This window comes from Megascapheus bottae, chromosome 25 (assembly GCF_031878675.1).
Source record: "Megascapheus bottae isolate mThoBot1 chromosome 25, mThoBot2.hap1, whole genome shotgun sequence".
Lineage (NCBI taxonomy): Eukaryota > Metazoa > Chordata > Mammalia > Rodentia > Geomyidae > Megascapheus > Megascapheus bottae.
This window is the reverse complement of record NC_143533.1, coordinates 4,850,003-4,862,927: the sequence shown is the minus strand read 5'-3', so window position 1 is coordinate 4,862,927 and position 12,925 is coordinate 4,850,003. Positions and strand designations below refer to the sequence as shown.

At 43.9% G+C, this 12,925-nt stretch overlaps 1 protein-coding gene across 5 annotated transcripts in view; it reads right to left on the bottom strand.

The window, feature by feature from the left end:
• Srcap (Snf2 related CREBBP activator protein) overlaps window positions 1-12,925 on the bottom strand; it is a 48,113-nt gene that overhangs the window by 7,426 nt on the left and 27,762 nt on the right. For all 5 annotated transcript variants that reach the window (XM_090358015.1, XM_090358017.1, XM_090358019.1 and 2 more), the window contains 3 exons: window positions 11,037-12,505; window positions 2,119-2,384; window positions 1,764-1,966 (listed from right to left, as the gene is read on the bottom strand). In XM_090358015.1, coding sequence (XP_090214141.1) covers window positions 1,764-1,966; window positions 2,119-2,384; window positions 11,037-12,505 — 1,938 coding nt within the window. The remainder of the gene's footprint in view (window positions 1-1,763; window positions 1,967-2,118; window positions 2,385-11,036; window positions 12,506-12,925) is intronic.

Sequence of the window (12,925 nt, the reverse complement as noted above, 5' to 3'; positions counted from 1 at the left end):
TCAACAGAAGACTTTCTTCCCCAGAAAAACATCTCAGCAAGCACAGTGGCTCATGCTTATAAATCCTGGCTAATCAGGAAGCTGAATCTAAGGACTATGGTTCAAAGCCAGCATGTACAGGAAAGTGCAATATATTCTTATCTCCAGTTAACTAGGAAAAAGCTAAAATTAGAGTTGTTCCTCAAGTGGTAGAATACTAACTTTCCGCACAAAAGCTCAAAGACAGTGCCCAAAGTTCAACCCCCATCCACCCAAAAGAACAAATAAACATCACTTTAAAAAATGAATGTTTTGGGGCCGGGAGTTTGGCCTAGTGGCAGAGTGCTTGCCCAGCATGCACAAAGACCCGGGTTCGATTCCTTGGTACCACATGCATAGAAAAAAGCTGGAAGTGGTGCTGAGGCTCAAGTGGTAGAGCTCTAACCTTGAGAAAGTCCAAGGACAGTGCTCAGGCCCTGAGCTAAAGCCCAGGACTGGGGAAAAAAAAAATGTTTTTATTTCAACCACTTACTTCCTGTTTAGAGGATCAGTAGGCTTCCTAGAGCTACTTTACCACGAAGAATCAAGAAGGAGAATAAATAGCAAATAGCTAGCTGATTGATGGCTCATGCCTGTAAGCCTAGCTACTGAGGAGGCTCAGATCTGAGAATCACTGTTCAAAGCCAGCCCAGGCAAGAAAGTCCTTGAGAGTCTTTATCTCCAATTAACCACCAGAAAACTGGAACTAGAGCTATGGCTAAAGTGGTAGACTGTTAGCCTTTACAAAAGAGCTTATATACAGAGTCCAGGCCTTGAGTCTAAGCCCCATGACCAACGGAAAATGAAACAGGTAATAGCTAAGAATGGTAGGCAAGGCAAAAAGGCCAAAAAGGTACTAGGGTCTATGGAAATATTAAGCCGATAAACCAGCCATATGCTACTCATCTCAGACATTTTCACAAAGCAAACAACAGATGTTCTTATGGTTTAAGATGGTCAGTTTTGTTACCAGGCAAATGCATTTTATCTGAGTCCTTATATTCTGTTTATATGTGCTCCAGTAATGGGGCTTGAGTGAGGACCTGGGAGCTAACCCTCAGCATTTTTGCTCAAGGCTGGTACTCTACCATTTGAGCCACAGCTTCTACTTCTGCCTTTTAGTTCCTCCAATTTATCTGTCCCTACTGACTTTGAACCAAGGTACTCACCTCTCAGTCTCTTGAGTAGTTCGGATTACATGTATTGAGAACAGTCCATGTTCTTTTTCCTTTTTTCTTTTTGCCTATCTTGGGGTTTGAACTCAGGCTACTGTTCTTGAGAACTTTTGCTCAAGGTTAATACACTGCCACTTGAGCCACAACACCACCTCCAGCCTTTTCTGTGTGTACGGTGCTGAGGAATTAAACCCAGGGCTTCATGCATACTAAACAAGCACTGTACCACTGGGCCACATTCCCAGCTCCTTGTTCTTTTTCAACAGAAAATTTACTATATCTAGACCATTACACACCTTGTTCTATAAATGTAAAATCTCTGTACTGTGCTTAGTTGCTACTATATCCCAAATGCTCATACAACGATTGAATAAATTAGTAGACATACTTCCAGCTTTCATGAAAGTTAAATTCATGAATCTCTGTACATTTCTCCATTGTGCCCATAAATATAATAATAATAAACTGAATCTTTTACAGAAATCCCTAGAGACCTGATGTATGAATCTAAGTCTTTGCTACTGAGGTACAAAAAGAAGTCAAAAGTCCTGCGCTAGCCAATGAACTCACCGCAATCATACTGTATGAGTCTTAAGTCAGGGAATTGGGTGCGCATGTTACACACAATACGGTGCAAAGGACGCGCCCGGGGCCAAAGCTCACAGGCCAACTGCTCCTGGAAGGCTGCCTGACGGGGGGCCAGCCAAGGAGGTGGGTGGCAGGCATGCAGGGAAGGGGGAGGGGCCTCCACAGGAGGCATGACAAAGATGAACCTGTGAAAGGAAAAAGGCAAGAGTGTAAAAGATAGAACTCTGAAATAACCCCTAAAATAACCTCCAATGTTAATACCTTCACCAATCCTGAGTACTACATCTACTTTTAAGACCCCAAGACCTACTCCCAATTAGCAGTTAACTATGCTAACCTCTCAATGATTTCTGACAGCTGGTCTAGTCGCTGCTGGGGAAACAGAACAGCCTGGCGGGCAGCCTCAGTATAAGTCCAAAACGTGGGGTGGCTGGGGCCAGGAGAATGAGGACCAATGGGACTGGCAAAAGGTTGGGGCAGGGTACAAAAATCCAGGACTTCAGTCCCATATATAGGTGCCAGAGCCCCATGAGCCTCACTAAGTTGGAAAATCCGTTCTAGGCGTTCAGACCGTTGTCGCTTCCGCTTTTCCTCCAGAGAATCCTACAGAGAACAAAAAAGAAAAATAACTTGTACTCGTTAAGTTCACATAAGAATCTTAGAGAAGACCTAGGTTCTTATAAGCTAATTCAAAAATGAAATAATGTAGTCTGGAGATATGGCTTAGGTGGGAGAACACCTGCTAATTAAGCATGAGGCTTTGATTTGTAAGTTTGGTAGTACTTGAAAAAAAAAAAAGAGTTGGGGGAGAGGTATCAATGAAAATATGTAAGGTGAATGGAGAGGATGAAGATATGACACACATTATATGCATGTGTGAAAACAGAATTAAACATGTTGAAATTGTCACGATGGGAAGAAGGAGGATAAGAGTGTGACAGAGGATGATTATAAGCTCATATGGAAATGTTAAATGAAAAAAATTCTTTTTTTAAAAATTACCTAGTCTTGGGCTTGAGCTCAGGGCCTGAGCACTGTCCTTGGACTTTCTAAAGGCTAGAGCTCTACCACTTGAGCCTCAACACCACTTCCATGTTTTTTTCTATGTATCTGGTACTGAGGAATCGAAGCCGGGTCTTCGTGCATGCTAGGCAAGCACTCTACCATTAGGCCAAACTCCTAGCCCCTGAAATCCCTCTTGCATTACTAATGCATATTAATTTTTAAAAATCTTAAAAGAAATCTAAGTCCTTTCTAGGAAAAAAAAAATCAGCAGCATTAGTCTCTAAGATTCAAATAAATGAAGCAAAACTGTTTTTGTAGTTTTCTAAGCTGTCACTTAGAATTTTTTCTTTCATGATGCTAAATCTAAAAAGGAAATGATAAAAAAATTATTATCTGTTGTACATTAACAAAGCTTGAAATATCCAAAATTAAAGAGTTTTGTTTTGTTTCGTTTTTGCCAGTCCTGGTGCCTTTTCAAGGCTGGCACTCTACCACTTAAGCCACAGTACAACTTCCAGCTTTTTCTATGCATGTGGTACCAGGGAATTGAACCCAGGGCTCCATGCATGCTAGGCATCACTCTACCACTAGGCCACACTCCTGTGCCCCAAAATTAAGACTTTCCTATCCAACATTTATAGCACAAGACATCTGTGGGAATTAAACTATGCAGCATTCAACTCTAGAACTTCTAACATCTCTTTCTGTGGATCCAAAACAATTACTAGTCTTCCTCAAATCGCTGATCAGGGCATAGAATAACTATCCTATGAATTGATCGCGGGGGAAAAAAAGTACTGTCCCATCTTCATTTTTCAACTACATAAAGCTTCATCTCTTGGCATGGGATGCTCTACACATGGGGAAGGGGCTATGAAAGAACTAAGGGATAATGCCCAGGCAGCACTGAGTTCAAACCCTAGGGCCATCACGCGCAGACACATGCATACATGCATGCACGCACGCACGCGCTCACAGAGAAAGAGAGAAAGAGAGAAAGAGAGAGAGAGAGGGAGAAAGGGAGAGGGAGAGAGGGAGAGAGGGAGAGAGGGAGAGAGGGAGAGAGAGAGAGGGAGAGAGAGAGAGAGAGGGGGGGGAGAGGGGGAGAGGGGGAGAAGGGGAGAGGGGGAGAGGGGGAGAGAGGGAGAGAGGGAGAGAGGGAGAGGGAAACAAGGCCAGTCCCTAAGACATGAAAAGCCAGGCATGGAGAACTATGTGAATCTAGTCTCATCAACATTCAGAAGGCTGAAGCAGGAGGCTGGGAGAGTAGCCTAGTGGTAGAGTGCTTGCCTAGCATGCACAAAGACTTGGGTTTGACTCCACGGTACCACATACATCGAAAAAGCTGGAAGTGGTGCTGTGGCTCAAGTAATAGAGTGCTAGCCTTGAGAAATACCCAAGGACAGGCCCGGAGAGCTCCAGGACTGGCAAACAAAGCACCAAAGAACAACAACAACAAAAACCTCAAAAGTAATTTAAAAAGGCATAGTTCAGCTAGATGCCAGCAGCTCCTATCTGTAATCCTAGCTACTCAGGAGGTTGAGATCTGAAGATTGTGGTTTGAAGCCAGCCTGGACCAGAGGAAGTCGGTGAGATTCTCATCTCCAATCAACTACAGAGGAAAATGGTGAAAGTGGAACTCTGGTTCAAGTGGCAGAGCACTAGTCTGGGTCAAAAAGTAGCTCAGAAACAGCACCAACCCCTGAGTTCAAATCCCAAGACTGACTAAAAAGGGGTAGGAGGAAACAGTTCACATTTATCAATCCTGCTTACTGGGAAATGGAGATTGGGCAGATTGTAGTTTCAGACTATCCTAGGCCTAAATGAGTGGGATACTATCTCCCCCAAAAAGCTGGGTGTGATGTGACATTGTTAGTCATCCAAGTTTAGCAGAAGGATCATGCCAGCCCAGATAAAAACTGTAAGACCTGATCTGAAAAATAAAGTAAGCAGGGACAGCCAGGAGCTGTGGCTCATGCTTGTAATCCTAGCTACTCAGGAGGCTGAGATCTGAGGATCAAGGTTCAAAGCCAGCTCGGGCACAAAAGGACCTGAGGACTCATCTCCAATTAACCTCTAGAAAATGGGAAGTGAGGCTTGGCTCAAGGCTAGGGCAGTAGCCTTGAAATGAAGAGTTCAGGGACAGTGCCCAGGCCAGAGTCAAGCCCAATACCATGCACACACACACACAGCAGGGATATAGACATGGCTCAAATAGTAGAGCACTTGCCTATCAAGTGTAAAAGGACCCTGAGGTCAAACTCCAGTATTAATAAAATTCAAAAGGGAAAAGCTGAGCTCTGAGGGTAACAATTCAAAGCCAGCCTGGGCGGGAAAAGTTGGTGAGACTCAGATCTCCAATTTACCAGCAAAAGGTGAAAGTGAAACTGTGCTTCAAAAGCAGCAGTCTCAAACAGAAAAAGTAAAATAAAATATAGTAAAAATAAGGCCAAGAGTTTGGCCTAATGGTAGAGTGCTTGCCTAGCATGCACGAAGACCTGGGTTCGATTCCTCGGTACCACATACGTAGCAAAAAGCCAGAAGTGGTGCTGTGGCTCAAGTGGTAGAGCTCTAGCTTTGAGAAAATCCAGGGACAGTGCTCAGGCCCTGACCCCAAGCCCCGGACTGACAAAAATAAATAAATAAATAAATTTTATTTTTATTTTATTTTTTTTAAAAAAGGGTGGGTTGGGAATTTGGCCCAGTGGTAGGGTACTTGCCCAGCAATTCCTCGGTACCACATACATAGAAAAAAAAAACAGAAATGGTACTGAGGCTCTAATGGTAGGTAGAGCTCTAGCCTTGAGAAAGTTCAAGGACAGTGCTCAGGCACTTCACTCAAGCCCAGGACTGGCAAAAAAAATTTTTTTAAAAATCAATTTAATTAATTAAAAAGAAAAAGAATGGCTGCCTTATGCCTTAGTCCTAGTTATTTGGGAGGCTGAGTGTTAAGGATCAAGATTTTTGCAAAGTCAGCTGGGGCAGAAAAGCCCATAAAACTCCAATTAACCACCAAAAAGTTAGACATGAAATTATGGTTCAAGTGAGCAAAAGTACACAGCCCTGAGATCAGGTCCCATTATCACACATTAAAAAAAAAAAAAATGTAGGGGCTGGAAGGGTAGCCTAATGATAGAGTGCTTGCCTATCATGCACAAATCCCTGAGTTCAATTCCTCAGTACCACATATACAAAAAAGCTAGAAGTGGTGCTGTAGCTCAAATGATAGAGTGCTAGCTTTGAGAAAGTGCCAGGACAGTGCCCAGGCCCTGAGTTCAAGCTCCACAACTCCCCCTAACACACACACCAAAAAAAAGGGCAGTGGACAAAAATGGGTTCCTCACAGAAGATATACACAAATGGTCTAAAACCTCACAAAAGGATGCTGAAGACCAGCCAACTTGGAAATCCAAGTTAAAACCAAAGTAATACTCCTTATCAAACTCACTAAGATAGCTACAATTAGAGGCAAAGCTAGCCAGATATGGTGGCCTATACCTAAAATCCTAGCTACTGAGGAAGCTGAGATTGCTGTTCAAAGCCAGTCTATAGACAAAAATGTCTATAAAGCTCTCTCTAGGGCCGGGAGTTTGGCCTAGTGGTAGAGTGCTTGCCTTAGCATGCACGAAGACCCGGGTTTGATTCCTCAGTACCACATACATAGCAAAAAGCCGGAAGTGGTGCTGAGCCCTAGCCTTGAGAAAATCCAGGGATAGTACTCAGGCCCTGAGCCTAAGCCCAGGACTGGCCAAAAAACAAACAAAAAACAACAACAAAAAATCCTCTCTCTAAGAAGGAGAAGTAGAAGTGTGGCTCAAATGGTAAAGTGCCAATTTTGAGCAGAAAAAAGAGCAAGAGCATATGAAGCCTCGAGTACTGGTACCAAAAAGAGAGAGACAAAATTGTACATGGTAGGACAGGTTTGTATTCTCAACATTAGGGAGTACGTAGCAAGAGTCTTTTTGTTTGGGTTTTTGTTTTGTTTTGTTATGTTTTGCCAGTACTGGAGCTTGAACTGAGGGCCGAGGCACTGTCCTTGAGCTTTCTCAAAGCTAATGCTCTACCACCTGGAGCCACAGCACCACTTTCAGCTTTTTTTGTGTATATGGTAACCAAGGAATCGAACCCAGAGCTTTGTGGATGCTAGGCAACACGCTACTGTAGGCCAAACTCCTGGCCCCAGCAAGAGTATTTTGAATTTGATACCAGCCTGTGTTATTGTAGTAAGTTTGAAAATAGTTACATAGTGAGACTATGTAAAGGAAAACAATAGCTCAAGATGAACAGGCTAGGCATGATGGTACATGCTGGTAGTTCCAGCTTCTCGGTAGGCTGGCCAGAGGGTTATCATGACATCAGGCATTTAAGATGAGCCTGGCTACTACCTACAACCTCCATCTTCATAAAAATAAAATAATAAAAATCTATAAAAAAATGACATGTGTTGGTGAAAATGGAGAGCTGAAACCCTCACAGAATTCAAGAATGTTAAATGTTGCTGCTACTTTGGAAAAGTTTGGCAGTTTCTCTTGATAGTCTGGCAGTTCTTCCATATAACCAAGCAACTTTTCTTCCTGGTTCTATCAGAGAAAAATTGAAATATATGTCCATAGAAAAACATGTATATAGCTGGGCACTTGTAGCTCACCTCTATAATCCTTGCTGCTCAGGATGCTGAGATCTGAGGACTGCAGTTTAAAGCTACCACAAGCAGGACATTCCAAAGAGTTTTATCTCCAATTAACCACCAGAAAATTCAAAGTGGTGCTGTGGGCTCACAGTGGTAGAGTGCCTTAAACAAAAGGAGCCTAGGGAGAGCATCTAGAGGAGTCCAAACACCACGACTGACATTAAAAAATTTCCTATATAATCTCTTATATAATGGAACATTACTCAAAATTTAAAAAGAAGTAGACAAACATCAAAAACACACTAACCTGGACAGGTACCAATGATTCTCACCTATAATCAAAGTTACTCGGCGTGAGATCTAAGAAAGCTATCCCAGGCATAAAAGTCTATGGTATTTTACAATTAACCAGCAAAAAAGGAACTGGAGGTGTGGCTCAGTGGTAGAACACTGGCCATGAGCAACAATGCCCACAAGGGTTGCAAGGTTCAGAAATCAAACACCTTTTTGGCATTAAAAACAAAACAAAACGTGATGGGGGAGGGGGAAGTACAGCCTAGTCGTAGAGTGCTAGCCTAGCATGCACAAAGCCCTGGGTTCGATAACTCAGTACCATATACCAGAAAAAAGCCAGAAGTGGCTCTGTGACTCAAGTGGCAGAGTGCTAGCCTTGAGCAAAGTGTCCAAGGACAGTGCCTAGGCCCTGAATTCAAGCCCCAGGACAGGTGCCTCCCCCAACCCCAAAAGATATGAAAGCTACGAACCAGTGGCTCAGGACTGCAGGACTATAGTTTAAAGCCAGCCTGAGCAGGTAAGTCTATATAACATTTTTATTTCCATTTGCCTGCCCAAAACAACCAGAAGTGGCTCAAGTGGTAGAATGCTAACCTTGAGCAAAAAGAGCTCAGGGAAGCACCCACGTGAATTCAAACCCCAGGATCACACATACAAAAGACATGCAAAAAAGGTGGTGAGGAAAGAATGATTCCATAAGCAAATAGACACAAATGGTTACAGAGGATGGGAGCGATGGAGGGGCTGGGAGGCTTAAGGAATAGTTCTTTACAGACCCATGAAAGAGTTCTAAAAATGATACTAGTTTTGGGTGCAAGCATTGTCACTAAGCTATAATCCCAGTCCTCAAGTCATGTGTGTGCACATACATACATACACACACACACATTTTTTTTTTTTTAAACAAAGTGGTTTCTTTTTTTCCTTTTTTTTGGTTGTCCCTAAGCTCTTCAGCTCAAGGCTATTGGTCTACTTCCCAAATGTGGCTATAGTGCCACTTACCAAATAAAAAATTTTTAAAAAGTGGCGGGGCCGGGAGTTTGGCCTAGTGGTAGAGTGCTTGCTTGCCTAGCATGCATTAAGACCCAGGTTTGATTCCTCAGTACCACATACATAGAAAAAGAGCCAGAAGTGGGGTTGTGATGGCTCAAGTGGTAGAGCTCTATCTAACCTTGAGGAAAAACCCAAGGACAGTGCTCAGGCTCTGAGCCCAAGTCCAGGACTGGCAAAAAAAAAAAAAAAAAAAGTGGCAAGAAGCTACTATTTGCCAAATAATGGAAGTTCAGTACTTTATTTTCAACAAGGCAGGGTTCAAGCCTGGTAGCCTTGGGAAAAGACCAAAGGTGGAAAGTAGAGGGGCTCAGTGGAAAATAAACAGCGAGTTTCATAAAGACATGAGATCTAGGTTTCTCTGTACCTTTCTTATTAGTGTCTGGGCTATTTACTCTAAGATTGTAAGTTTGACACATATGCAGAATTAAAATAGAATAAAAAATGACTGAAAAATCTCATGAACAAACAGCATAAAAGTTCCCTTTATTTGCTATTTATCACTATGGAAGTAAAAGTCCTTTGACTTTTGGCTGTAAAAATCCAAGACACATGAAAGAGGGGAGTTGTATTCCATGATGCCAGCCATCCATTACCAGATCATTTTTAGCAACTGAGAACAGTCTTGCTGCCTTGGAAGACTGTCTCTTAGGTGAAAAAGAGAAAGCAATAGAGTCATCATGAGTTTCCTCATTTGTAAAATAAAGCAATTACAGTCCAACAGTTACTCCTACCTAGTGAGCAAGAAGCAGGGAGACCACTGGTAACAAAAAGGACTTGAATACATCAGTAAGAATTGTTCTTTAAGATCACATTTGAGTAGCTAGGTACAGTAATGTACATATCTGTAGTGTTAGCCACTTCAAAAGCCAAGGCAAGACAATCACCTGTTGCCATCCTAAGTAACAGTGACACCTTGGATCAAGAAGTACATACACAAAAGCACGTTCATTCAATGTATGTATGAAAATGTCAAGATGAAATCTCATACAATCTAATATAAAATATAAAATTTACATTTGTACAGTTGTACAATTTAATATATACCAATAAGAACCCATGAAACAAACAAAAAACGAATGAAGTACATTTGTGTTGGGTGCTGGTGGCTCACACCTATAATCCTAACTATTTAGGAGGCTAAAATCTGAGGATCTCAGTTCAAAGCTAATTGTATCTACATTTAACAAGTTAATAACATTTTATGGCTGGTAGTGGTAGGTTGAGTTAAAAAAGCCAAAGTGAGAGCCTTTGAATTCAAACTGTAGTACTTAAAACAAGAAAATAAGAACATTGGTGACCCAGGCACTGTGCTTCACGCCTCTAATCCTAGCTACTCAGTAATCTAAGATCTGAGGATCAAGGTTCAAAGCCAACCCGCGCACAAAAGGACCTGAGACTCTCAACTCCAACTAACCTCTAGAAAATGGGAAGTGGGGCTTGGCTCAAGGGTAGGGAGGTAGATTTGAGCTGAAGAGCTTAGGGACAGTGCCCAGGCTGAGTCCAAGCACCATGACCCACAAACAAAAAACAAAAAAAAAGAAAGAGTGTTGTGGGAAGATTTCACCTAAACTAACTGTTCACTTGGCATGGGTGAGGCCTTAGTTTTAATCTCCTCCAGCAGATAGCAAGCAAATACCACATTTAAGCTAGGTGCTGCTGAGCCACATCTGCAATCCTAGCTGCTCAGGAGGTTAAGACCTGATGGTCAAAATTTGAAACCAGCCTGGTCAGAAAAGTGACTCTTACCTCCAATTATCTGGCAAAAGGCCAGCTTGAACAAAACACTAGGCTGAACTGAGAGGCTCTTTCAAGCCCCAGTACCAGTGCAAAACAAGCAATAACAAACCACATTTAATCAATGTGAGAGAAGTAATGCACCTACTACTTGACCAACGTAACTGTAACCCCTCTATAAAATAAAAATAAAATTAAAAAAAGAAAAAAAAAAAAAACACATTTAGACATGGGGGTATGTGGCCCAAATGTAGGCACAAGGTGCTTGGTTCAATACTCAATGTGTTGGGGGTTGGGAGGATACACTTGGGGGTGGGAAATCACATTTGATCTTTTATGTATGTTGAGAAATGCAGGAGATAAACTGTATTATAGATCATGGGATAAACCCACAAATGGGAAGGAACTTGTCCAAGCATCACTCAAGTACATGACCCCACTAAGTTTTGTAATTTGCCTATTAAAGGACATTATTTTATTCTATCCATTCTACAAATACTCCAAAGAGACACAACTTCCTTTGAGGAAGTAAAACTTACCAGATAGAAAGGGGAACGAGGTGGTGGTGGGGGCTGCCGCCGAGGCCGGGGGCCACTGAACGAGGTAGCAGTGGAGGGAGGGCTGGGGGGACCAGAGCGAAACATCAGTGTCTCAGGCTCATCCTTGGCAACAGGCAGCCGGTTTGCCATGGTGACAGGCAAAGAAGCTGCACCCACAAGGGAAGATGCCTGGGAAGCTGGGGCCAGTGCCAGGGTCTGAGCTGCAGCTGTACCCAGGGTGGGCACAGGAACAGAGGTGGGGCTCAAGGTCAGTGTTTGCACTGAAGCTGGGGCCAGGAGTGAAGCAGATGATGATGCCGGAGCCAAAGTCAGTGTGTGAGCTGGAGCCAGTCCCACAGGAGAAGCTGGAGCCAGAGGAGGTGCTGGAGTCAGAGACAGTGTCTGTGTTGGGCCCAGTGGTGCTCCTGGTGCCAAAGACAGTGTCTGGGCTGCAGGTGGTACCAGGGATGACACTGGAGTCAATGACAATGTCTGAGCTGGAAAGGGGCCCTGAGGATTCCCTGTCCCCAAAGAGTGTGTCTGAGATGGAGACGAGCCACTGAAAGTGGATGCTAAGGTTGGGGATAGGGCCAGTGTCTGCGTAGAAGCCAGGCTTGAGAGAGGCGATGGAACTGGATTTGGTACCATAGTTTGAGTTGATGCTGAAGCCAACACAGGAGGTGGAGCTGACACCAGTGAAGATGAGGCTAAAGGAGTTCCTGGCATTGATGATGGAGCCATAACTGGAAGTGGAGTCTGTGGAGAAGCCAGGACAGGAGCAGAGCCCGGCGATGGAGCCAGGACAGGAAGAGGGGTCAGAGGAGCTGAAGAAGGACCCAGGACTGCTGTCTGTGGAGCCGCCACAGGAGCCAGAGAGTTGGCTAAAGTCTGAGATGCAGAAGGTGCTGGCGCCAAAAGGGAAGCTGGAGCTGGATTTGATGCTGATGGGAAAGTACTGGCTAGAGCAGAAGCTGGCACCAATACAGGTGAACATGCTGGGGCCACAGGTGAGTTCAACCCTGAAACATGTGAAGAATTGGGAGCCAACAACAAAGGATGACCAGCTGCTGTCTGTGGTGGGGACAGGGCTGGAGCTGCAGCCAAACCTAGAGTCAAGGCTGACATGGGTGGGGAAGGTCCAGCTGATGCCAATGGAGGTGGCCCAGAAGCTGCTGAGACAATAGGTGCCAGTGCTGGAGTTGAACTAGTCAACAGGGCCGAGCCTGATGCTGAAACAGGCAAAGGGGCCGAAATGGGGATGGTCAGGGGAACAGAAGTTTGAGCAGGAAGTGTGGTAGGCACAGGAATGGAAAGGGAAGATGACACAGGGACTGACACTGTAGAGGACACAGGACTAGGAAGGGGAGAGGAATTAGGCATTGGTATTGGTGAAGAGGCTGGCCCTGGGAGTGAGGATGGCACATGAAGAGAAGAGGAGATAGTCATGGGAGCAGCTCCGGGCGCTGAAGCTGTGGAGACAGAAGTTGAGTTAACTTCAGAAATTTTCTTTCCTATATATACACTCTACTACCTAGGCCTGTCTTTTCTCTTACTCCCAAGCTAAATGAATTCCCAGAAAGCCTTCATTCCCATCACACAGGGTCAAAAATTCACAATAGGACAGCTTAACATTTCTTTCTCCTTCAAGATTTCAACAAGTAGCCAGGCATGGTAGTTCACACCTGTAATCCTCACTACTAAGGAGGCTGAGATGTGAGAATCACAGTTCAAAATCAGCCTGGGCACTGTCTGTGAGACTCTTCTTATCTCTAATTAACCACTAGAAAACTGGAAGTGGTGCTGTGGCTCCAGGGTTAGAGTGGTAGCCTTGAGCTGAAGAGCTCAGGGACAGTGCCCAGGCCCAGTTCAAGCCCCATGACGGACCAAAA